We start from the raw sequence: 26,790 nt of genomic DNA, 5'->3' as shown, positions 1-26,790 counted from the left end.
AATTTGGGGATGAAAGTAATATGGGTATTTGTCGCATTGTTTTATTCTGTTAATTAATTTCGCTTACATTATTTTTGCTTACATTATTTTTGACATGTTTTATCCCTGTTTTTTTTTGCTCAAGATTCTAGCATCTGCAGATTCTTGAGTCTCCCTGGGCTTCGATATAGGTTTCTTGACAAACTTGCCTTTTTCTTTACTGTAAACGTTGGTCTAAGCGCATCATTCAACACCTATGCCATTTCTCTTAATTTGATATGCAATATCTTGTGATTCATTTTTTGGGGCCAACATTGCACTTGCTCATTTGCTTTGTCCATGGAAATTGAAAAATTAATAGTACTAGATTTGGTAATCTTGTAGGATTGGTTTTTTTTTTGCAATTCCTTTTTTGGTCTAATTTTCTGCTATACAGATCCTGAAGTTCAATCTTGTCATCTTCCAGAAGTGCATTTCTCGAGGAAGGATTTTGATATATAGTGAGCTTCCTTTGAGCACAGATGTATTGGAATGAGGATTGTTACATGAAGCAGTAGCATCAATTGTGTCACTTTACAAATCTCCATAATTAATATTGTTCACAGATATGAGGGTATCTGCTCTCACTGTTTGGCTTCCATCCTAGTGCTCTGGTCTTGATCTACTGGACAAGGAGCAGGTAAACAGGACTTGCTCGTACTGTAACAAGATTCCTATTAACTGGTTGAAGATGAACCAGTTAATAGGAATCTTGCAACTTCGAGAGTGTTTCTATGGTTGATTGCCTCTGCTATGTGATCCTGTTGGTGCCTGATCAACATATTTAATGACTGGAGTTCATGGTCTGTGACATAGTCATGGGACTTCTAATTTAATGCAATAGAAATGGATGGAAGCTCTTGCTCCCAATTATTATCTGGTGATTATGTTTGTGGGGGAATGGCACCCCAATGGCTCAGCAGGTTGTGCCTATGCTTCACTACTCCAGCAACCTGGCTTTTGATCCTGATTTCTGGTGCTGTCTGGTGTTTGAACATTTTCCCTGTGATGCTGTGATGGGTTTTCCCCTGGGACTCTGGTTTTCTCAAATTCTTAAGATATGAGATTTCATAGGTTTATTTATTCCTGTTAAACTTATCCTTGTTGTGGTTAGGTAGTGAAAGAATCAGTGGGGAGTTTGAGAATGGGTTGAGTAGGGAATGGAAATATTGCGATAACCCAGAGAGTTGGCAATGACTCCGTGCAAAATGGCTTCTTGTGTTGTAAGGCCATACCATACTACAATATATCAAAAACGTTGGCCCAATGATGATCATTTGTTATTAGTGTGACCATATAATTGCTCCTGCGTGAAGGTTATTAGCAAAAAAGTTTCAATGACAGTTGATTCGTACGTATGAGAGAATTAATTGCAGGAACATAAGGAAGAAAAGGATAATGAGAAATGGGATTGCTCTCCAGGAGCTGGCATGGGTTTGATAGACTCAATGGCCTCATTCTTTGTATGTTTTTACATACTTGGCTAATAAATAATTACAGCACAATACAATTCTGTTATTTTTAGACATTTACCTGGTATTCACTGTTCTCCCTGAGAACAGTGGTATAGTAACTTTTCTGCTGGCAGATGTGCAGGTTAAATTGGCATCATGGTCAGCACAGATGGGACCATGGACGGGAAGGCCTGTTACTGTTCCATGTAAACAAGCCACACATTGAAAATTGACAGACAGGTACAGTAAAGAGCAAAATAATGGCAGATTTTATTCAACGTGTGGGATGAGATATTGATTTTTAGATCCAGGAAATGCCAGATGTTTATTTAATGGTGAGGGAATAGAGATGTGGCAAGTGACTTTGTACCCAAAGATCATTGTGCAAGGCAACTGGTTTAGGTTTAAAAGTACATTTTATGATGTTTCATGAAATTTCGTTTTTATCTTGAATGAAAATAAAGATGAGTGTTTTAGAACTTTGCTCAGTTCCACTTGGAATACAGTTGTTCAGCCGTGGGAGATTACACTTTCAGTAAATGAGTACTTTGCATCTGTTTTTACCAATGAGAAGGACATGAAGGATAGTGAGATTAGTTTAGAGAATACTAATGTGCAAGAGCCATTACGTCATGATGCAGCTTTTTAAGACTTTGGTTTGGCCACATTTGGTGTATTGGGTGCAGTACTGGGTCATCCCAATACAGGAAAGATATAGAGGCTTTGGAAAGGGTGCAGAGGAGGTTTAGCAGAAAGATGGACACAAGGCTGGAGTAACTCAGCGGGTCAGGCAGCATCTCTGGAGAAAAGGAATAGGTGACGTTTCAGGTCGTGACCCTTTTATTCCTGGATAAGAGGGTATTAGTTGTAAGAGATGTTGGACAGACTTGGACTGTTTTCTCTCAGAGAACTAAAAAATTATTGGTGGGGTAGCAGTCTGAAGCTTTTTTTCAGCATGGAAATATCAAAGTTCGAAGGTCTTTTATTGTCATATGTACCAATTGAGAGAGTGATATATGAATTACCATACAGCCATACGAAAAAAAAACCCAACAAAACACAACTACATAAAAGTTTACATAAACATCCACCACAGCGGATTCCTCACTGTTATGGAAGGCAAAAAAGTCCAATCTTCTTCCTCTTCTCCCGCGATCGGGGCAGTTGAACCATCTACAGTCGGGGCGGTCGAAGCTCCTGCAGCTTGGAGTTCCCGAAGTCGGTCTCTGACCAGAGACCGCGAGCTCCGTGATGTTAAGTCGGCAATCACCCACGGTTGGAGCTCCGAGGTCGATCCCAGGGCAAAGGGATCGTGAGCGCCGCGATGGCATGTCCGCAGGCACCCGCAGTGGCCCTCAAAAATCGGTCACTAGCAAAGGCTGCCAACTCCTCGATGTTAGGCCACAGTGTGGATGGAGATATGATACGAAAAAAAATCGCATCTCTGTCGAGGTAAGAGATTAGAAAAAGTTTCCCCCAACCCACTCCCCCACATAAAACAAGGTAAAGAACACTAAATACATGCATTTAACACATACTATTAAAACACATTGAAGGAAGGGGCAGATAGATCGTTGGCGAGGCAGCCATTGTTGGCACCACCCGGCGGTTCAAGTTTACAGGAGATGTGCGGGGCAAGTATTTTTCAGAGGGTGGTGAGGGCCTGGAAAGGGAGGCAGATATGACAGTGGCATTTAAGAGACTTTTGGATAGGCACATGGATATGCAGGGAATCAGGGGATATGGATTATGTGCAGGTGGATAAGAATTGGTCTGGGTATCATGTTCAGTGCAGACATTGTGGGCTGAAGGGCATATTCCTGTGCAGTAAACTGTTTTATGCTCTTAAAATGACACCAGATTGTAAAGAATGAACGTACAATCGCTGCACAAACTTGGCTAACATTACCCTTGATATTTGACATGCTGGTCAATGATACAAATTGATTTACAATCAAAAGACAAGCAACTGAAATTGATGTGTGGATCATTGATCAAATAGAATGGAAAGGATGAAAACCCTATTTCTTGCCACTTCTTCCTAAACAGTGGTAAACTAGGAATTCCTGTTATATCATGCCTCCTTGTGCTGAACCATACATCTAATGCTTTTGGTGTTGTAAGAAACTGTAACTGAACATTACACCTCAAAGCCACAACCATGAAAGCATGCTTGCACCAATGCTGTTCCAATTATGTTGTTGTTGTCACGTGCGAAATGCTAACACACAGTAAAATTATTTTTCTTACAAATAGTCCAGTAGAGTATTGTCATACCCCTGATCCCCGTTTAGCAAGTGTATAGAAATAATCTACTGCACCTAAGATAGGCACAAAATGCTGGAGTAACTCAACAGGACAGGTAGCATCTCTGGATGGATGGAAGGGTGATGTTTCGTGTCGAGACTCTTCTTCAGTCTACTGAGCCTGCATGCAGGAGGTGCACGGTGGCGCAGCGGTAGAGTTGCTGCCTTACAGCGAATGCAGTGCCGGAGACTCAGGTTCGATCCTGACTACGGGCGCTGTCCGTATGGAGTTTGTACGTTCTCCCCGTGACCTGTGTGGGTTTTCTCCGAGATCTTCGGTTTCCTCCCACACTCCAAAGACGTGCAGGTTTGTAGGTTAATTGACTGGGTAAATGTAAAAATTGTCCCTGGTGTGTGTAGGATAGTGTTAATGTGCGGGGATCGCTGGGCGGTGCGGACTTGGTGGGCCGAAAGGGCCGGTTTCCGCGCTGTAGAATCTAAATCTAAAATCTAAAAAAAAATCTTCTGGCGCCATTTTGCAAGTCCACGCTCTAGATCTTACGAGCGGTGCCTAATCCAGGTAAGTCCCAGGATGTTGCAGGCCTGAGGTCATCGCCTTTCTTGGATGCGACGTCTCTCTCCTCGCCTGTCCACCTTTATTCCCTGGGGGTGCCTCCTGCAGTTGACCACGAGATTGCGGTAGGCCAGACCCCAGATCCCCCTCCTCGGCTACCTCCTTACTCCTTGCCTGTTGTGTCTGATGTAATTAACGGCTCCTCCTCCCGGTCTTCGGGGGACGAGTAGGGGGCAGCTCGGCGACCTCCACCTTCCAGGCCATGGTCCGCTTGGTCCAACGGGCAGCAGAACAACTCGGCAGCTTGAATATGTACATGGTTATCAGACGTTTTGCATGTTATTCGTGTTTTCTTCAACTTTTGATCTACCATTTTCGTCTCTTTAACAGTGTAATCCCTGCTCTATTTTCCATTCTCATGATGGCATTTTAAGTTATTTTTCTGTGAATTTATAAGCCTGTCCTCGACAAATTGCCTACAGTTTTTTTCAGATAATTGAATTCCGTTTTGTCTTTCAGGAATTTGCAGGCCGCCATTGGTGCTTACTATGACTTTGAGAGCCCAAATATAAATGCACCTTCTATGTCATTTGTAGAAGATGTTACAATAGGAGAAGGGGAGTCTGTACCACCCGACACTCAGTTCACCAAAACATGGAGGGTACAGAATACAGGTAATTATTTACTTCGCACAGGTAATGTTGAGTGTTGTAATTCTACCAAATTTACAAGATTATTGATTTTACCACAAAGAATGTGGGATAAATAGAAACATACCCTACCAGAGCATTTCATTAGTTGTGTATGCATGGTTTATATTGTAGTGTTCTTTAACGAGTCCGGGGGGAAATGTGACAGATTTGACCCGTGAATTGATAAATGTAAAATAGATGTATATTAGGACACTTCTGCAAATTACAGCATTTAAATTATCCAATAAGTCTCTTAAGTACCCAAAGATCAAGGACACAATATGACTTATACTAGGGAGGTGGTTTACTCCTACACTAACTTGAAGAAACAATGATAAATGCCTGTTGTTAGAAACATATCGTATGATTTACTACAAGAAATGCTTTGCTTATTCAAAAGACATTAAGCATCCCCATATAGTTATATGCAGGTACCTTTGCACATAGTCAGTTATATGATCTTTGGGTTCATATCCTTTTTGTTATTTACTTTAGCAATATCGGTGAAATAGTGCCTTTGTCAAGGTGTGTTTGTTGCAATGGTAGTCTCCACTAAGAACTAATGTAACATTTGGCTTAGATTCAAGTGCCAAGCGTTAAATACCTCTATGTGGGGTTATCATGCCTTAACTATGCGTCATATTCTCACTAAGCTTTTTTGGAGATTGCTGTTTATTAAATACTGGAGATCTGAGTTGGTAATTTGGTTAGATAGTTTGTTTCAGAAATTAGTCATATACCCACTGGTCCGGCTCCTACGATATTTATAATGTGATCAATTTATGAGAATTGGCAAGAAAAAATGCTGGAAAAAAAATATTGGGGAAAAACTTGGCATATCAGGCAGCAAGAGTGGAAACAGTCTTTATTTCAAAGACTCAAAGTGCTGGAGTAACTTAGCAGGTCAGGCAGCATCTCTGGAGAGCATGGATAGGTATCATTTTGCGTTGGGCACCACCTTCATACTGATTGTGGGAGGGGATGGGGGTAGGGGTGAAGAAAGCTGGGAGAGAGGAGGGGTGGGACAAAGACTGATGAATGATAGATGATACAGGTGAGGGGGGTGGGGGGTTGATGGGCTGATGTTGTACAAATGCCAGAGATAAGGGGTTGGACACGTTAGAGGCAGGAAACATGTTCCCAATGTTGGGGGAGTCCAGAACCAGGGGCCACAGTTTAAGAGTAAGGGGTAGGCCATTTAGACCGGAGATGAGGAAAAACTTTTTCAGTCAGAGAGTTGTAAATCTGTGGAATTCTCTGCCTCAGAAGGCAGTGGAGGCCAATTCTCTGAATGCATTCAAGAGAGAGCTTGATCGAACTCTTCAGGATAGCGGAGTCAGGGGGTATGGGGAGAAGGCAGGAACGGGGTACTGATTGAGAATGATCAGCCATGATCACATTGAATGGTGGTGCTGGCTCGAAGGACCGACTGGCCTACTCCTCCACCTATTGTCTATTGTCTATAAAAGCACAAAAGATGAGAGATAAGGATAGAAGAAAGAATCGTGAAGGCAAAGGAAAATAGTTGGAAGAGGAGGGAGAAGGACAGAAATGGGTGCAAGTCCACATGGGGCACAGAAAAGGGGTGGGATTGGTGGTGGAGAGAAGGGGGAGGGTTTTTTAGGTTAGTTACCCAAAATTGGAGAATTCGATGTTCATTCTGTCAGATTGTAAGCAGCGTGTCATGCCCACAAAAGTCTGCTAGATCCTCTGGTTGCTAACTATTTTTAATTCCACTTCTTATCCCCATACTGACTTTTCTGTTCTGGACCTTCACCATTGCCAGAGTGAGGCCACATGCTAACTGGAGAAACAGCACCTCCTATTCTGCATGGGTAGCTCACACCCTAACAGTGTGAACATTGAATTCTCTCAGATAAGGTAACTAATCTCCAAACACCCCCCCTCCCCCTATTCCACCCCCTCTTTCCCTCATGCCCCACCTAGACCTGCAACCATTGCTCCCCTTTCTCCTCCTCGTCCATCTTTATTCCTTCCTCTAGCTTCACAATGTGCACTTACATCCTTTGCCTTTTCTTCTCTGGCATTTGTCCAGCCATCTACCGATCAAATCCCCCCACCCTCTTCACCTGCATTCACCAATGAAGAAGAATCCCAACCCGAAACGTCACCCATCCATGTTCTCCAACGATTTTGCCTGACCCACTGAGTTACTCTCTTTTTGTAACCCTGCATCTGCAGTTCCTGGATCTACTATTTTAGGCCTGTTACCCCTAGATCAGAACAGTGAAAGAGAGAAGCAAATTTGTTTTCAAGTGGACGGAATATGGGGAGAGATGTGTAGAACAAAAGGAAAACTGGAATTAGTAGTGGCAATTGTAATCTGCATAATAAGATTCTTGATCTATGTAATGAGTTGTTCATGGCACGATGGAGGGTCCTGCTTGACATATCAGTTTCATACATGTAGGTTTAGCAAAACCGAGCCAACGTGATATAAATTGCAGGAAAATCTCTGTAGGTCTAGCAACATAGGTAGCAAAAGAAACTTAATGTGCTCAGTAGGTCATATTGTACACTGAAAGGAAAAATAAAAAAGAACAGCGAGCAGAAATGCTTTGTATAGGCAAGAAGACGGCACATGTTATCTAAAAAAGGGGCGTGGCTGTGTTCTGCAGCTGCTGCTCACCGGCAGTCTCTCTGTCTTTTTTTTGTTTTTTTGTCTATTGTCATCGTTTAATGTACGTTTTGTTCTATTTTTAACTCTGTGTATGTGGGGGGGTGGGGGGAAACCTTTTTTTCTAATCTCTTCCTCAACGGAGATGCGACCTTTACCGTGTCGTATCTCCGTTCGCGCTACGGCCTAACATCGTGGAGTCGGCGGCCTCCAGCTGGGATCGACCTTGAAGACTCCGGTCGCAGGGCCTGGACTTACCATCTCGGAGGCTTCGGCCGTGGGCCCTGCAGACCGCAACATCGGGAGTTCGCAGGTCCCTGGCTGGCGACCGGTTTTTGGGAGCTCCAGCCGTAGCAGCTTCGACCGAAGCGCGAGGTACGATCGACCCGCTCGCAGGCCCTTCATCACCCTGCGTGGCTCGGCCGCAGCACTTTCCATCGCCCGGTGGGGGCTCAGGACTTTCATCGGCCTGCTCGGCTCGGCCCTGGGACTTTCCATCGCCCAGTGGGGGCTCAGGATTTTCATCGGCCTGCTCGGCTCGGCCCTGGGACTTTCCATCGCCCGGTGGGGGCTCAGGACTTTCATCGGCCTGCTCGGCTCGGCCCTGGGACTTTCCATCGCCCGGTGGGGGCTTCAAAAAGTTGGGAGCCTCGATCACCTCGTGGCACCACGGGAGAAGAATGAGGAGGAGATAAGACTTTGCCTTCCATCACAGTGAGGGTGTGCCTAGAGCAATCACTGTGATGGCTGTTTGTGTAAAAATTGTATCTGTGTGTCCTGTGCTTTTTGTTGTCTACTGCCGGACCCTGACGTGAAGGACGCTGGCGTTGTTTATTCGCCGCTTTTCCGTTAGGATAGTTTGTCTGTTTGTTTTTATGTTGATTGTTTTTGTAAAGCGCTTTGAGCACCCGATAAGGCGCTATATAAAATAAATGAATTATTATTATTATTATTAAAGTTAGAGAATTTGATATTAAGTCTTGAAGGTGGCAGTGAGCCCAGATGGAAATGAGGTGTTCTTGCTGAAGCTTGCATTTGGTCCCGTAACAATACATGGGACCACAAACTGCGAGAGCAGTGTGAAATACAGTGGCAGGTAGCTGTAAACTGTTGAAGTGGTGCAAGGTGTCTCAGGTTCGCAAATTATAGTAGAATTAGGCCCATGAAGTCCAATCTGCCATTCAATCATGGCAGTTCCCTGACTCCTAATCCCATTTTCCTGCCTTCTCCCCATAACCCTTGACACCCGTTCTTCAAGAATTTGTCTAACTCTGCCTTAAAAATATCCATTGACTTGGCCTGCACAGCCTTCTGGCAATGAGTTCCATAGATTAACTACCCTCTGACTAAAGAAGTTCCTCCTCGCCTCCTTTCTAAAAGAGCACCCTTTAATTCTGAGGCTATGACCTCTGGTCCTAGAATCTCCCACCAGTGGAAACATCCTTTCCACATCCACTCTATCTATGCCTTTCATTATTCTGTAAGTTTCAATGAGGTCCCCACTCAACCGCCTAAACTCCAGGGAGTCAAGGCCCAATGCTGGAAAACGCTCCTCATATGCTAACCCACTCATTCCTGGAATCATTCTCCAGAACCAGCACATCCTTCCTCCAATATGGGCCCAAATTTGCTCCCAATGCTCCAGGCCTGACCAGCACCTGAGAATCCCAGCATTACATCTCTGATGTGCAATGGATTTAAGATGATTTCCTGATTAAGATTGATTTTAGAATATTAAGCAATGAAAATTTGGGAGATAAAAAAACCTGTTGCTGGTCACTGATTGAACACATTCTTCTCTTTCAAGATGGACCAATAAACCAAATATTTTGTTATCCTTTAGTACTTGCATGATTTAGCACGATTGTAAGGAAAATGAGTTAAATTTGTGACATGCATTGACTATGAAACCCTAATCTTGAAGTCATGAAGGTTTCATCGGGTAAGATGGACACAATTGGGTTTGTTCATGGGAATTGTTTGGTGGTCACGGATGAGGATGATGTTGCTTTTGTATCTGATGTCTGAATGTCTTCCGTTAATACTTTTTTGGATCTCTATGCAGTACTGTTGACTCATCTTTAATTCTTTGAATAACCTTTAACGTAATCTATTAATTCACTTATCAAAAAGTTGTTGATTATAACTACTTGGTAATTGTCTTCAAGGCACAAACTAATGCAGAGCCTAGGATATCGATCCTCTTCAAACATGCTTTTGGAAAATGAAATTATCCCAAGATTTCTGAGTGTTATAAATCTTCAGCAGTTGGCAAAACATCATTGTGCCTTTGCATTGTGTGGATTGACTTTAATTGTTTGATGATGGAGACATCCAGGGCGAGAATTTCAAGCTCATAGCACCTGGACTTTTGAAGGCTCACTAAACTGTTGTAGAAATTTATGGCACAGAAGGAGGCCAAGGGTACTACTTGGCCCGCACCTGTTCCCACTTCTTGGCTTGCAGGCTTGTCGATGATGCTTATTCATCTTTTTTTTTAAAATCGGTTGTATGATTCTTTCCAGACAAAACGTTCAGACAGAGTTCCAGATTAGTCTTTTTCGTTTCGAGATACAGCGCAGAAACAGGACCTTTCGGCCAACTGGGTCCACGCCGACCAGCGATCCCCACATATTAACACTATCCTGTACTCACTGGGGACAATTTTTTAAAAACATTTACCAAGCCAATTAACCTGCATACCTCTACCTCTTTGGATCTTCATTATTCTCTGGATCGTGGAATAGATCCCTCAGATCCTTCTGCAATATAGGTTAAATCTTTGCCATATTGTTACTGTTATTATTATTTATTATTCACCTTCTAGCATATGGAAATTTCCTCCACATAATTTTATACAACTCAATAAAATCTCTCCTAATTCTGTTACAAATGAAACAATAATTGTCACGAAAACCTTTCTTCATAACTAAAATACTTCAGCCCTGGCTGCACCCTTTTAGGTTGAATGTATTCCCCCTCGAGTCATGTTATCACAGAAAGGATATAATATCACCAGTGCCACGGCTCTATTTTAGTTATGGCCAATTTAGTTTTAGCATATCTTGCTGTGGTTGGGTGAAGGCCAGGTGGATGTGCAAAAGGTCAGTCTGCAGAACATTGTTCTGTGAACATATTGCAGGACTGATATAAGATACTGGGAGTCAGTGCAGGTCAGCAAAGATGGTGTAATATAGGATAGATGATTTAATGTGGATTGTTAGTAGGAAGGCCTTTGTAAGATAATATATGCAGTAGATTGTGGAGACAGTTGGCAAGAAAGGAAAAAATGGAGAATGCAGATCGCAGTGGATGCGAAGATTTAGTTTTACTCGTGGGACAAGTGTTTCGCAGCGTTAGGTATTTGATAGTCAAGACATTGAAACAGAGCATGAGCTTGGTGGTAGAATAATCTGTTCCAATATCTATTCAGTAAGAAAGTATATTTCTCTTTTTTAAGAAAAGATCATTCTGATTTTAGTCCCGCCAAAGTGAGTTGTGAAAAGGTTATTGCATTATTATGAGCTTTCAGAGTTAAAATAGAATTAAGATGCTGCATTGGATTAGGTAAAGTTTAGTGAAATAGGGACTCTGTCTATATTTAGAAGTTGAAAAGTGGGTTAAGAAGTTAGTGTCTCAGATATGGGTGGGCAAGAGTCCAAACGAAATATATTCCGACCAGTTGGAGTAAAGCAAAGCAGAGTTGGATGCAAATTGGACCAGGACCCACCAACAATATTAACTGCCATTAATGAAAAGAAAAGTCAGTACTGGAAATCTGAATTTAAAACAAAACATTGTTCTGAGAACATAAATCTCAAAGGATATTTAACCTGAAACATTCATTCAGTTGCTCTTTCTACAGATGCTGTGAGGCCCAGTATGAATTTCTATTTTTATTGCTCTTATTTTTTTACATGGACATTGTCAAAAGATTTGCTTTTTATACACATAATGGTAAAATGTGTGCATGTAAATTTGACATTTCATAATTGCACTTTCCAAAAATTTGAAAACAACTGTTTCTCTAGAGGTAGGAGTTCACAAATACCTCTGTGGCACAGTAACCCAGTAAAATGAAATATTGGCAGTATGTTCAGCTGCTTCTGAACCTGGAAGTTACACTTTTCAGGCTCTTCTACCTTCACAATGGCAGGAGTGAAATGAGAATGGCCAGGGTGGTGTAGGTCTCTGAAGAGGCAGCAACCCCTGTTGATCGTTCGATGGTGGGAAGGTCAGTACCCTTGTGTTCACCACTTTTTGAAGTCTTCTTTGTCCCTGGGGGTTCGAGATGCCGAACCAAGTCATGGTGCAACTAATTATTATGCACTCTACTGTACGCCTGCAGAAGTTCGTGAGTATTCGCCGACATACCAAATCTCCCCAATCTTCCCAAATCCCAATCCCAAGAAAACACAAGGATAGAAGTGCTTTCTTTATGACTGCATCACTGTGCTAGGTCCAGGGCACATCTTCAGATTTGTTGATCCTCGGCCTTCATCTTCTGTAGTACACATTATGGGTACAGATGTGAATTCAAAATTGGTTAATAGACAGCAAATAAAATTGAAATACGGAGGTCATTTTCAGGGTGGCAGGTTTTGTGCAAGTGGGATGCTGCAGGGATCAATGCTCGGCCCTCTGCTGTTAACAATCTCTGTTAAAGATGTGGCGAAGAGGATCAAGTCTAATACATCCAAGTTTACTGTCAATACAAAATATTTTGGGAATGAATGGAATCTTCAGCAGAGTATTGGTAGGTGAATTGACCAAGCAAGTGCCGGGCACAAGATTGGTATTAGTATATTGTTATATGTACTGAGATACAGTGAAAGCTTTATGTACTGCAGTCAAATCATTCTATACATGAGTACAAACAAACCATGCACAACCACAACAGGTAGTGCAAGGAGAAAAATACCAGAATGCAGACTATAGTGTTAGTGCGATAACTTAACAGTCACAGAGAAAGTGCAGACTAAAAAAATGCAAGGTCCACAGTAAGGTATATTGAACGATTGGGAGTTCACCCAATAGTCAATAGTCAATTTATTTGTCACATACACATAAATGTGTAGTGAAATGAAAAATTACACGCAGTTCAACAATAAGACCAATAAGAATAAGCAATAAAAATGCAATAACACATACAATCATAAACCAACACCAAACAGTCACCTCCTCACTGTGCTGGAAGGCCAAAATGTCTCTTTCTCTTCCCCTGCCGTCTTCTCCCGCGGTCAGGCTGTTGGAGTTGCCACGTCGGGGCGGTCGGGGCTCCCGACATTGAAGCGCCGCGCAGACGGTGAAAGGTTTGCGGCGGGCCAACCCAAGCCCTGCGATTCAGGGAGGGCGAAGACGCTGCCGCTGCCGGAGCTCCCGATGTCGGCCCCATCCAGGGGCCTGCGGGCTTCCGACGTCCACGTGGCCCGCGCCGAAGCCCCCGGAGACGAGTCGCAGCCGCTCCCTCGGCATCCAAAGGCAGCCAGCGCCGCAGGTGGTGAGTCCGGGCCGCGGGCTCTGCGAACCAGAGCCCGGGTGATCCCAGCCGGAGGCCGCCAGCGGGAACGGAGACACGACACAGAAAACAAAGGTCGGGTCTCCATTCGGGAGAGACACTTTTACAGTTCTCTCCCCCACCCCCCACATAACACCCAACCGCAAACACTACATCATATTTAAACTACAATTAAGACAAAAACAACAAAAAACACAAAAGACAACGGACTGCAGGCAAGCCGCAGCTGCGAGGGCAGCGCTGGCTCCTCCTCCTACTCAAGGTTATTAAATTATCATATTTGGTAGATATAATCAAAAGGTTGTGTTTTAATTGGAAGGTGCAAGCATGAAAGATGTTGGTGTTTAGAACAACCTGTGTGTCTTTGTACACAAATTGCTGAAAATTAGTATGTAGATTTCGCAGTCAATTTGGCAATTAAATGGTATGTTGGCCTTCATTTGAATACAAGATTGAAAATGCTATACTGCAATTATATCAGGTCCTGATGAGATTGCATCTGGAATATCGTGTTTCCATTATGAAGATGGATGTGATGGAGGGGGTGTAGCAAAGGCTCACGAGGTTGATTTCTGGATGCTAGGTTTCTCATGTGCGGAATGGTTAAATGGAATTGGTCAGTACTTTGGAATTTGGGAGAATGAGATATAATCTCATTGAAATTATCCTCCATGATCATTCTCAACATTGGTGCTTCGCAAGGATGCGTATAGTGAAAGGCCTGGATAGAGTGGATGTGAAGAGGATGTTTCCAGTAGTGGGAGAGTCTAGGACTTGAAGTTATAGCCTCAGAATTAAAGGACGTTCCTTTAGGAAGATGAGGAGGAATTTCTTTAGTCAGAGGGTGGTGAATCTGTGGAATCCTTTGCCACAGAAGGATGTGGAGGTCATCAATGGATATTTTTAAGATAGAGATAGATAGATTCTTGATCAGTATGGGTGTCAGGGGTTATGGGGAGAAAGCAGGGAGAGAGAGATCAGCCGTGTTTGAATGGTGGAGTAGAATTGATGGGCCGACTGGCCTAACTGCTCCTATCACTTATGACCTTATGAAACATGCAATATTTTGTGGAAGGCTTGACAGTGTAGATGTGGAGTTGAAATGGCATATAGAATAAGGGGTTAAAGACTCAAAATAAGGCAATGGCCATTTTAGACAGGTGAGAAATTTCACCTAAGCACAGAGTAATTGGAATTTTGCAAGATGCCATGGAGGTTCAGATGCTGAGTATAGTTTGGTTTAGTTTAGTTTATTATTGTCACGTATAGCGATGTACAGTGAAGAGCTTTTGTTTGCGTGCGATCAAGTCAAAGAAAATGCTATGCATGAATACAATCAAGCCATCCTGAGTGGACGGATGAAGGATAAAGGGAACAACATTTAGTGCAAGACATTACATTGAACCCCGAAAAAGTCCGATTTAAGATACCTCAAAGGTCTCCAATGAGGTAGATGGGAAATCAGAACCGCACTCGAGCTGTTGAGAGGACCATTCATTTGCCTGATAACAGTTGGGAAGACAGACCTGCTTGCGACTGTGGATATCCAGACCAGACCATCCCACACATCATGAATGACTGCTCACTGAGGCATTTCCCTGGTGGCATCAAGGCCATCTACCCAGCAACTGATGCTGCCCTGGCCTGGATGTCTTTCCTTGTCCTACAACTTTAGGCTGTGCACACCATACGCAAGAAGAAGTTGGGAAGAAACTGTTCCCAAATCTGGAGGTGTACTTTTTCAAACATCTGTACCTCCTGCCTGATGGGAAGAGGGAGTGACCGAGGTGAGACTGGTCTTTGATGATGCTGGCAGCCTCACCAATGTAGCGTGAAGTGTAGATGGAAGGGAGGCTGGTTTTGTGTGATGGTCTGGGATACAGCCACAATTCTCTGCAATTTTCTATGGTCTTGGATAGAGCAATTCTCAAACCAGGCAGTGATGCATCCAATAAAATGCTTTCAACGGTGCAATTGAAGGAGTGGGTGAAGGTTGTTGGGGACATGCCGAATTTCCTATGCCTTTTAAAGATGTAGAGGTGTTGGGGTGCTTTCTTGGTCATAGCGTTGATGTGGCTGTTCCAGGAATATTGCTGGTGATATTTATTCTAAGGAACTTGAAGCTTTCAACCATTTCTACTTTGGCACCATCCATGTAGACTGGATGCATTGCTTTGTTTCCTGAAGTCAGTAACTAGTACCTTTATCTTGCTGAATTTGAGGGCGACATTGCTGCCTTGGCACCAAGTTACAAGGTTCTCTATCTCCTTTCTGCACTCCTTTGTGTCATTGTTCAATATCCAGCCCATGAAGGTTGTGTCGTCTGCAAACCTTTAGATTCAGTTGAATTGGTATTTGGCTGCACAGTCGTGGATCTATCGGCATTATCGGCGAGGGCTGAGAACGCATCCTTGCGAGGCAACAATGTAGAGAATAATGGAGGATGATTTGTCACCTGTCCTCTGTTGTATGGGGATCAGGAAGTCAAGGGTTCAGTTCCAAAGGGCAGTGCTGCCTCCAAGTTACATGAGATTGGAGATGTGGTTGTGGTTATACTATTCAAAACTTGCGATTTTGTAATTCAGTAAAAAAATGTATGAGAGATCAACGGTAACCTAGGCAATTGAGTGCAAAAAAAGTAAAATTTATATTTCATTGGCCATTGTGCCTTTGTTTGACTGATTTTTAGTAAATGCCAATTTTTCCCCTTACCTGAAGCCACGCTGTTCAGTATGTCTCTTTGATCATATTTGTTCCTCATAGAGTAACCAAAGGTTCGAGCTGAGTTACTCCAACATTTTATATCTATCTTTGGTATAAACCAGCATCTGCATTTCCTTTTTATTATGTTTTGACTGCTCCACTGCTAAGTCTCTTCAGGATATGCCTACTTTGAAGTAGTTTTCCTCCTCTCTTTGGGAATTCTGTGAGACCCTCTCTCACTGCTCTATTTTCTTTCTCCACCCCCTCCCTATTCTTTTCCAAATGTGTGCTACCCAAACTTAGACTCCACAAATCACTGGTTGGAACTTAGCCAGAGCAATTTAACACTTATTCTGCATTTATACTTCTGTTGTAGCGAAGGATCCAATATGTTTATAATTTATCGGGTCATTATCAGAGTTGTGTGTATATCCCCGGGATTGAAAATGTCAGTTGTGACTCAGTTGGCGAGACTCATCTTCTGGGTCAGAAGGTTACTATTTCAAATAGCACTTAAGAAACATGACACACAGCACAGAGTGCTGCACTAATTCGTTCATTGACTGCAACCTATTTCAGTATTTCATAGAAGAACTTAATCAAATTAGTAAATTTAGCTTTGATACAAGCACAAATAATTTTCCTGGAAATTGATTGCACATATGAGGCAATTCAGCTCAAATTGGCCACAAATTAAGATTTTTAAGATTACTCGCATTTCCCAATTCTTGAACTATTGAATTAAAATTCTTACTGTTAATTTTTGGGTTGCTGAAGATTTATTTCAGGTTTGCTGCAACAATACTCATGAAATGCCAAACTTCTTTTCTGCTGGGTACTTTAATGGTTAGTTTCTCACAGCTTTCTCTGCAGTTGGAAATGCAATCGTTGCTTGGAGATAACAAATTATTATGATGTGATTCTTAGTTTGATTTTTATATATTCATAATTAGAAAAAGGACTGAAATATTCTCCCACAAGAAATGAATTTTAGTATTTCAATCAAAATCAGGATAGCTCTAATTTTTAAATGGACCAGTTTAAGGTTGAGTAAACTTATAAATTTTAAATATTAGCAGGGAAATATGTTTTTTCATATTATAAAATCTGACAATAATAAATATTGTACAGTTTTTATAGTGCATATTGTTCATTTCATAACAATTTTGTTCTCCATAGAATAATTCTCTCAGTCTTCCTTTACCCACGCCCTTGCAAATTATTTGCTTAACTGATCAACTTTTTGGAAGCCTTAACGGACTTGATTTCTACTATCCCAAAAGGCAGAGAGTCCCATTTAAGAAGAAATCTCCCTTTATCTCTTATTTGCTGGTTCTTGAGCCATGTTGTATTAAAGCAGTTTCTCTTTTTTAAATTTTGTGATGCATATTGACCTTTTATGTCAATCACATCTTTTCTTTTCAATCTAATTTTCGCTAGTCTTCGCTAGTCATCACCTTTTGAGCCATTCGAGTAAATCTTTTCTGCATCTTCTAGGATCTTCACATACTTCCTCAAGTGTGACCAGAATTGGAAGTAATTTTCTGGTTTGTGGCCCATGCTAATGTTGTATAAAGGTTCAACACCACAATTTCATTGCTTTTGTGTTTCTGGTTCTATTTATGAGCGTCTTTTTGTCTGTTATTTTCTTAATTGTACTAAATTTTATTTGTCAGTTGTGTGGCTATTCTGCTAATTTATTTATGTTCTCTTGGGATTTGTTATGATCCTAATTATCACATGCATATTAGATATATATATGCAGATAGCGAGTCTTGACACTGCCACCCATCTCCAAATCAAATAAACCTCTCACTAAAAACACCGAACCCTGAAGAATACATCTGTCTACCATATACCAGTCTGCATTCAACCACTTGCTATGGGTCTCATTCTGTCCATAGTCCATTTTCTTTCAATGCTTTCAACGCTCTGAATTTTGTTAATTGGCCTTCTGTGTGGGACTGTGTCTAGGAGAGGGGAATTGCATGATACACCAATACATGGGTAAAGGGTACTCTGTGACAATCTGAGCTTTTGTGGATAAGTCCTTGAGTGGGAGTGATCAGTATCACGTATATTAGACAATCTAACATTAAATGAAAATGCTGAAAATGTGTCTGAACACGACTTGTAATGGTGTCCTGAGGTTGGTGGGGAGAAAAGTGCTAAAATATACAAATTGCATAATTTAAGTTTTTTTTCAATATTGATTTAAATGGATTTTTGTCAATTTTAGACACTTCCTTTCTTCACTGCACCTAAAACTTGTTTAGAATATATTTGGTAGTTTGTGTCATTTTTTTTTCTAATACGTTTGGTTGTCTTCCTTTATGGAACCAAGAGTTGGTTTGTGAATGCAAATTTTGAGCTTCCATGTGAATGAGCAAAGGCATTAATCTTGAATAAGATGAGTGTGAATTAATGTCCTTTTTTAAGAACCAGTCTGAATTTTATGCTGTGCAGATGGTCATTCTAAGGGTATTTAGTGTTTTAGCTACAGGTAATCAGATGAAAAGAACAGAGAAAAACAACCAAGCTACTTTATTTTTTGCTCCAGATTCCAGCCTCTGCATCTCCAAAACTCAAAAAGAGATTTTATAATAAAACAGTAGCAATACCATGCTAAATCAGAAGGGATGAGATAGGGTTGTGAGAAATCTAGATGTGTCAAAGGATGAAAAATCGTAGAAATTATTTTGAAAGATATGTCGTAGCCTAAAACTCCAAATTACAGCTATGAAATTACAAAAAGCATTGGAGTGCATTTGAATAATTTGTTTTCATGTCATGTCATCGTCATTAAAATCTGACGATGTGCACTTTAACCACATGTGATTTTTTTTTCTATTACAAATCTGAAGTTGTGGAGTACAGAGGCAAATAAATAAATGATGGATCTTTGTCCCAAACATTATGGAGGGCACTTTATGTTCCATTATGTTGTGGAATTTCTAGCAGTGTCACTGGCTTGAGCTTTCCACATGCAGTACCAGTTAAAGACATATCGTGGGGCTATAGTCCAGGAGTTTCACATGAGGAGCTGTTTTTGCTTGTGCCATGTTTCATGGTTTTAGTTGACCAATTTTTAGGACAAAAAGAAAATGTTCTCATTAGAATAAAAAGTAGCTTTGGTTAGATTAATAGCTTTTACTTGGCAACTTGTGTATTGTGTTTTACCCATGTGAATTTATCTGTTGATCTGGTGTCAATAACTTCTCGGTAATAGAGTTAATTCTAATTTTCCTCTGCAGTTTCTTGATTGAATTAAATGTTATATTTTATCTTTGTGCTCATTTTGGAGGACGTGTCAGTTAAACGATTTAAAATGAATCAGATTATTTGTGAATTTTTTAAAAAGCCGCCAGGCATAATGCCTGACCTGTGCAAGAGACTGCAAATATCAGTAAAAGTCACTCTCTGTCAAGGACCTGACCTTAAGTGGTGAACTGACACCCACTTCAGCATTACTTGGGTGTTTTGTCAGAACTGTCAATTTTTATTTCAAGAACCTACTGAGTTAAGGTGATTTTCTCTGATTGCTGCTTATCACACACTGCACCTCCCCATCATTCTTGGGTGCGCCTGCAACAGCGGTCAATGTGACAGACATAAGATTGGCCTTCCTGGGAGTGATTCCTTGGAAGGCAACTGGCCCGGATGGAGTCCTCAACCGTGTCCTTGGGACCTGTGCGTTCCAGCTGACAGGTATTCCAGGAAATCTGGAAGCTACTGCTTTCTGAAGTCCTCACCTGCTTTAAGACGACCACTAACATCCTAGTGGCAAAGGTAGCATGCCTTAATGACTACCGACCGCTCAGTGGCTCTGACATTCACCATCATGACGTGCATCAAGAAACTGGTGACTGCATATATTAACCACCCTCCCCGACAGTTTTAATCCACTGCAGTTTGACTACCGCCGCAACTGGTCCACAGCAGAGGCCATCTCCCGAGTCCTAAACCCATCTCTGGAACACCTAGACAACAAGGACTCTTGCGTCAGCATCTTCCATCTATTGATTTTCGCTCTGCTTTCAATCCCTTAATCCCACCCACACTCTGAGATGCCCCACTGCTATTGAATCCTCAACCTTTTACCCCACAGATGACAATCAGTGAGGATAGTTGAAAAAACACCTTCACTGGAATAATTCCCAACACTGGTGTCCTGCATGGATGCATTCTCAATCCCCTTCGATACCCCCGATACACTTGCAGCTAAGTTTTAGTTTGTTTTGCGAGTTTTCAAATGATACACCTGTTATTGACCGGATCATGAATAATGGTAGAGAACTTTGTAACATGGTATGACCAACAACCTCTCCCTCAATATCATCAAAGCAAAGAAGCTAATTCTTGACTTCAGGAAACATGGTGGAATGTTTATCCTAATCAGCTTCAATGGTGCTGAATTGGAAATGGTTGAGAGCTTCAAGTTCAAGTTTCTTGGTGTAAATATTAGCAGCAGTCTGTCGTAGAACAACTATATTGAAGCGACAGCCAGGAAGGCACACCAACTCCTCTATTTCCTTAGAAGTGTGAAAATTCAACATGTCTCCGATGACTCATTAAAAACCTCTATGGATGCACCATAGAAAGCATATTGTCAGGTTGCATCACAGTTTGGTTTGTCCAAGACCTCAGGAAACTGCAGTGTGTTGTAGATGTAGCCCAGTCCACCTCACAGATCAGACTCCCCACCATAACCAAAGGCCTTTCTTACCCTGGACATTTCTCCTTCTCCCCGCTTCAGTTGGGCAGAAGATACAGAAGCTTGAAACTGCACACCTTGTACAACTTCTTCCCTTCTGTTATCAGGCTTCTAAACGGTCAACTCTAAGCTAGGATGCAGTCCGATTCCTCTCTATCTCATTGCAGATATTAGACTTCATTTCTGGAACTATTACACTAATGCTGAGAACTATGTCTGCATTCTTTATCTTTTTCTTCATTCTACCTATTCTAAGTTTGGCTTGATTGTATTTATGTACAATATTATCTGATTTGATCAGATAAAATGCCAAACAAAGCTCGGTACAAGGTCCAATTATAAACTAAAACCTAAACCCACTTGTAATCGTTGATGTCTTGACCTCCCTCCTCAAAAAGAACATTGCTCCAACACCCATCTCATCTTTTGTTCTCCAGTGCAAACATTTCTCAAAATAATCACTCCCTTCCAAACCTTTTTAATCTTTATCATCCATACTAATTTCGTCTCTCCATATGTGTCTCTTTCCATGACCCCCATTTAATTTGCTCCCCAATGAACGCTCTTCAACTCCACTCTCCAATAGAGTGGTTGATTGTGAGTTAAAGGCTTCTATGTGACAGGAGTCTCCCTTAGCATGGCTTCAGTGGTTATTTTTAGGCTTGCTTCAGTTTTTATTTTGAATTTGTCAGCAGTTTGAGATGCTTAACATCTGTAAGTGGTAATTAGGCAAAATCTTCGTTAGTAACTTGACGTTGTTGGAATAACATTCATAATGTGGAAGTATCAGTTCTAGACTCCAAATAAACAGCTTTACAAGTTTCACGTTCAGATTATTATGTCTAATTATATAGGCTGTATTATCCTTGCACTATGTAACTAGATGCAATCAGTAGAAAAATAATGTTTTAGATGAGTCTTTAGTAATGCTTAACTTAAGCCGGTATCAAAGTGAGACACTAAGGTCGAATAACATTTGTTCAATTAAGACATTTTGTTTTTGATAAGTTTGACATGGATAGGAACATAATAAATAGGAGCAATGTACTAGTGTATGAACATGTATAATTTATGTATATGACTGCATTGTGATGAAGAACGCTGTACAGCAATGGGCTGGGAGTTTGTCATATTGATTTGCTTTGTGGCTGTTTGGCTTGAAAGATGCTGCAATCCAGTTTGAGGTGTGGATGAGTATGTGATTGCCATAACCCAGTGCTTGTAGCTGATCCATTTGACCTATCTTCTAACATCTGCAAATTAAGTATTTATTTTTAATGAACTAATTTAGATTTAACGAAAAACTGCTGGAGGAACTGCAGTCCAGCCTGTGAAGGCAAAATAGTTGGTTGACATTTTGGATTGAGGCACTGTATCAGGACCAAGTATGAAGAGAGAAGGTAGCTGGTGTAGAGGTGAGAGGAAGGTTAGTCGGGGACTGTTAGGTGATGTGTAGAACCACCTGAGGTGGGGGATGATGGGCAGATGAGGCCCATGAGGTGAGTTTTGAGTAGGTGGCTGTGTGATAGCTGGAAACAGATAGGAAATAAAATGGCAGATGAAACCACTGTAGGGAAGGTAACGGTGGAAACAGAGCCTGGAGGAAGATAAGTTGAAGTGAATGATGGGCAGAAGGAACCCGACAGGGAATAGGAAAAGAGAAAATACCCGTGTTTAGGTGCGTGGGAGATGAGTAGATGGAACCAGGGTGGTGGAAGATACAAATCTAGGTAATGGGGAAATGGGAAAGATGAACTAAATGGGAGAGAATCTTGGTGAAACTGCAGAAGCTGGGAAAGAACAGGCAGTATGGGATACCTGCAGTTTAAAAAACAATCAATGTATGATAATAATATTAATAATGTATTTTATTTATATAGCGCTTTTCATATACTCAAAGACGCTTTACAGAGATTTAGAGAACATAGGGAAATGAATAAATAGATAAATAAGTAAATAAATAAACGAACAGAGAAAGGAGACAGAAGGTGAGGTGACCTTCAGTGGTTGAAGGCAGTACTGAACAGGTGAGACTTCAGCGATGTTTTGAATGTGGTGAGTGTGGAGGAGTCTCTAACGTTTTGGGGTAGTGAGTTCCATAGGGTGGGAGCAGCGATGGAGAAAGCCCTGTCCCCCCAGGATCTGAGTTTGGTCCGGATGTGGGGGGATAGGAGATTGGCAGCAGCAGAGCGGAGGGTGCAGGTGGGAGTGTGCCTGTGGAGGAGGTCGGTCAGGTAGGATGGGGCCAGGTTATGGAGGGCTTTGTAGGTTATGAGGAGGATTTTGTACTGGATTCTCTGGGGGATGGGGAGCCAGTGGAGTTTATAAAGGACGGGGGTGATATAGTCACGGATCGGGGTGTGGGTGAGTCGACGGGCAGCGGAGTTTTGAATGTATTGAAGTTTACTGATGATTTTTGAGGGTGCGCCATAGAGGAGGCTGTTGCAGTAGTCCAGACGGGAGGTGATGAAGGCATGGATGAGGGTTTCTGCAGCTGTGGAGGAGAGGGATGGACGGAGACGGGCAATGTTTTTGAGGTGGAAGAAGGCTGTCTTTGTGATGTGTTTGTCGAAGGAGAGGGTTTGATCAAACATGATTCCAAGATTCCGAATGCGAGGTGAGGTGGATACTGGGAGACCATCAATGTTGAGGATGAAGTTTTGGGTGGATTTGGTGAGCGTTTTTGGACCAATGATGATGATTTCAGATTTGTTGCAATTGAGTTTGAGGAAATTTGATTGAAGCCAAGATTTTATTTCAGTGATGCAGTTTGTCAGTGTAGAGTGTGTGGTGGGGGAGATTGACTTGGTGGAGATGAGGAGCTGGATATCATCGGCGAAGCAGTGGAAGTTGAGACCATGACGGCGGATTAATTGACCAAGGGGGAACAGGTAGAGGGATGAAGAGGAGGGGGCCAAGGACTGAGCCTTGGGGGACACCTTGGGGGAGGGGAGCGGTGGGGGATTTACAGTTGTTAATGGAGATGAACTGGTGTCTGTCAGAGAGGTAAGATTTGAACCAGGATAGGGCTGTGCCGGTGATGTTAAGGGAGGTTTCAAGTCGGGTGAGGAGAATGGAGTGATTTATGGTGTCAAAGGCGGCGCTGAGGTCAAGTAGGATGAGGATGTTGAGGTTGCCAGCGTCGGAGGAGAGGAGAATGTCGTTTGTGATTTTGAGGAGCGCAGTTTCAGTACTGTGGTTGGAGCGGAATCCGGATTGGAAAGTTTCATACAGGTTATTGGTAGAGAGGTGGTATTTGAGTTGGGAAGCTACAGCACGTTCCAAAACTTTGGACAGAAAGGGTAGGTTGGAGATTGGTCTGAAGTTGTTTGGGGTGTCAGGGTTTAGACCAGGTTTTTTCAGAATGGGGGTGACAGCAGGAATTTTGAGGGATGGCGGGACGATGCCAGTGGACAGGGAGGGGTTTATTGTTGCAGTGATAAGTGGAGAGAGAGCAGGAAGGCAGGCCTTGACAAAGCTGGAGGGGATGGGGTCCAGAGAGCAGGTGGCAGTTTTTATTCCTGTGAAGAGGTCAGAGAGGTCGGTGGTGGAGATTGGGGAGAACTGAGGCAGGGGCTGACAGGATAAGGGGGGGCAGGTGGCTTGAGGGGGAGCAGGTGCGTTGGTGGTTAAGGTGCTGTAGATGTTGTCTATTTTGCTTTGGAAGAATGAAAGGAAAGTGGTGCATTTGTCAACTGTGAATGATTGGGCGATGGTGTCCAGGGGGCTGAGGAGTTTGTTTATTGTAGAGAAGAGTGTTTTTGGGTTTCCGGAGCCAGAGTGAATTATTTGAGAGTAGTAGGTGGAGTGGGCGCGGGAGAGGGCATCTATGACCATCTAATTAAAATTTCAGGTAAACAATGGCCTCTGTTTCAGCAACCTCCCCCACCCCAATTATCGTTACTCTCCTGTACTTGGTTCCGTCTATCCATCCTCCACATACCTATCCAGCCACGTTTCTTCTCCTTCAGTCGACTTTTCTTCTCCCCCCTCATCTACTTCCACATTTTCCACCCTCTATCTGCACCTTTCCCCACCCCTCTCCACAACCCAGCTCAGACTATCCCCTTATGTTTTCACCTGTCGCTCGCCAGTCTCAAAACCTGTTCCTTCCCTACCCCCATCTGCTTCCATCTACCCATAATCCCGACCGCGCCCACCGGTCCCTGGCCGCTGTCTCACACGAGCGTGAATGCACCCGCCGGAGAGCCACAGAGCTCACTGCCCACCCGCGCCTGGGACAGGTCCGGTACTCGCTCCGCCTTCATGCTGCTCTCTGCTCCCACAACTGGAAGCATTGGGAAACTGCCGGAAGTGTGGGGGTGGGGGCGCAATGCAACGGGACCCTTGGTCCATTATAATGAAGTAGGAAAATAACTGCAGATGTTGGTACAAATCGAAGGTATTTATTCACAAAATGCTGGAGTAACTCAACAGGTCAGGCAGCATCTCAGGAGAGAAGGAATGGGTGACGTTTCGGGTCGAGACCCTTCTTCAGACTGAGCGCGGATTAGGCGAAGAATGAAGTATAGTTGGGGCCCATTGCAGATGTGGGTTAGTGAGGCCCGGAGCTGCTGGAGAGTCAAAGTGAGAGCCTGCTGGTGCCGGCACATCGCAGCCAGAGCACAACGTAGGGCACGGAAGGAGAATTGAAAGAAGGAAGTCTGAAGAAGGGTCTCGACCCGAAACGTCACCCATTCCTTCTCTCCTGAGATGCTGCCTGATCCACTATAATGAATATCTGCTATAAAGTGTTCTGTTATTGTCAAGAGTTTACTGTATTTTGTGTAGATAAATTCACATGTCCTGAACTTGCATATTTGGAAAGCTGAATATGCCAGTTTGATCTGCTCCTGATCATTGTGTGGACCTGAGGCCGATATTGAAAGCTTTTTTTTGTTGTTCATCATTTAGGTTTTGTTTTATATTTGCAATTATTAGTGTCTTCAGAATGAAAAAGACATGAAGAAAAAAAAATGGCTTTAACAAATTGCTTGCTGGCTGACAGTGGTTTTGAAGGGATGTGATGAGTGGGTTTCTTCATTGTTCCTTTGGAAGCCATCCCGGCACAAGTCTATCTGACTGCTGAAATAATTTGACCTCAAGCTGGAGCTTAGTGTGTGAATAACTCGTGCTTGAGGGTGAACAGTGGAATATATATTCAGCAAGCCTTTGGCCATGAGGGGTATCGTACTGAACCTTATTATGTTTTTATTCCTTGTTCACACCTACTCCTGGGGCAAGGACTGGTGAATTTGGGGATTGCAGTTTGGGTTGCCCTAACACGATCCTGATTAGTTTGCCCAACAGAGTACGAGCTTTAAGTAAATTATCAACACTTTGTTATAATGTCAAAATGCTATGGCATGCTTAAACTTGGTCATGGAAAATGGTGGTTTTTGACCAGGAAAAGTTATTTTTGTGGTGTATTTTAGACTGCAAGTCTAAATTCATCGTTCAAATAAAGTAAAATAAACTTAGAGCCAGCCTTTGTATTAAATCATATACTTTTGGTTCAGATGGGAGATTGCATATCAATGTTGACTGAAAGTAATTTATTGTAACGTTTAAGTTAAATTGACTATTGTTTATATTTAAAAAAGGGTACGGTTGTAGAGGGGGCCCCTTTAGAATCAGGTTGGAGTGCTGTTAAGAGTATTTGTTATGGGTCAGTTTCATGAGTTGATACAATAAATGTGTTTCTCAATTAGAGTGCAGTTTAATCTTCATTGCATAATAATACCAGTGGCTGCATGTGCTATTTTTGTACCTGTGAGAGAGCAGTTTAATGTTAATAGTTTGCAATAACTCTTACCTGTAAGTAATGTTTTTCTTTTCTTTTTGAAACTTTGGGGAAAGGAAAAAACTGCATTTAAAAATAAATGCTCAGGTCCTGATGAAGTTATAATCTATTAATAACCTTTATGCGTTCAAGTATTTGTGCCAATTTTAGCTTTTTTTTTTCTTGGTGCTCGAGTTTTCTGCATCTTAGAATTACTTTCTGCACAAAATTATTGTTTAATTTGAACGCTGCATTTATTTTGGTGTATTAGTTTCTTTCATCATTTGAAATAACATTTTTTGACCAACTTCATATAACTGCAGAGAGACAAAATGCTGGAGTAACTCAGTGGGTCAGGCAGCATCTATGGAGAAAATGGGTAAGTGATGTTTCGGGTCAGGACCCTTCTTCATATCTGAAACATAACCTATCCAATTTATCCAGAGATGCT

The 26,790-nt window shown here is 42.2% G+C and overlaps 1 protein-coding gene across 3 annotated transcripts in view; it reads left to right on the top strand.

Moving 5' to 3' along the window:
• ilrun (inflammation and lipid regulator with UBA-like and NBR1-like domains) overlaps positions 1-26,790 on the top strand; it is an 80,368-nt gene that overhangs the window by 10,439 nt on the left and 43,139 nt on the right. For all 3 annotated transcript variants that reach the window (XR_013548845.1, XM_078420610.1, XM_078420611.1), the window contains exon 2: positions 4,812-4,966. Coding sequence is in view for 2 of the 3 variants with exons in the window: in XM_078420610.1 (XP_078276736.1) it covers positions 4,812-4,966 (155 nt within the window). In the remaining variant the exon portion in view is untranslated. The remainder of the gene's footprint in view (positions 1-4,811; positions 4,967-26,790) is intronic.

Source organism: Rhinoraja longicauda, chromosome 24 (genome assembly GCF_053455715.1).
Source record: "Rhinoraja longicauda isolate Sanriku21f chromosome 24, sRhiLon1.1, whole genome shotgun sequence".
In the NCBI taxonomy this organism is placed as follows: domain Eukaryota; kingdom Metazoa; phylum Chordata; class Chondrichthyes; order Rajiformes; family Arhynchobatidae; genus Rhinoraja; species Rhinoraja longicauda.
This window is presented reverse-complemented; position numbering and strand designations above follow the sequence as displayed.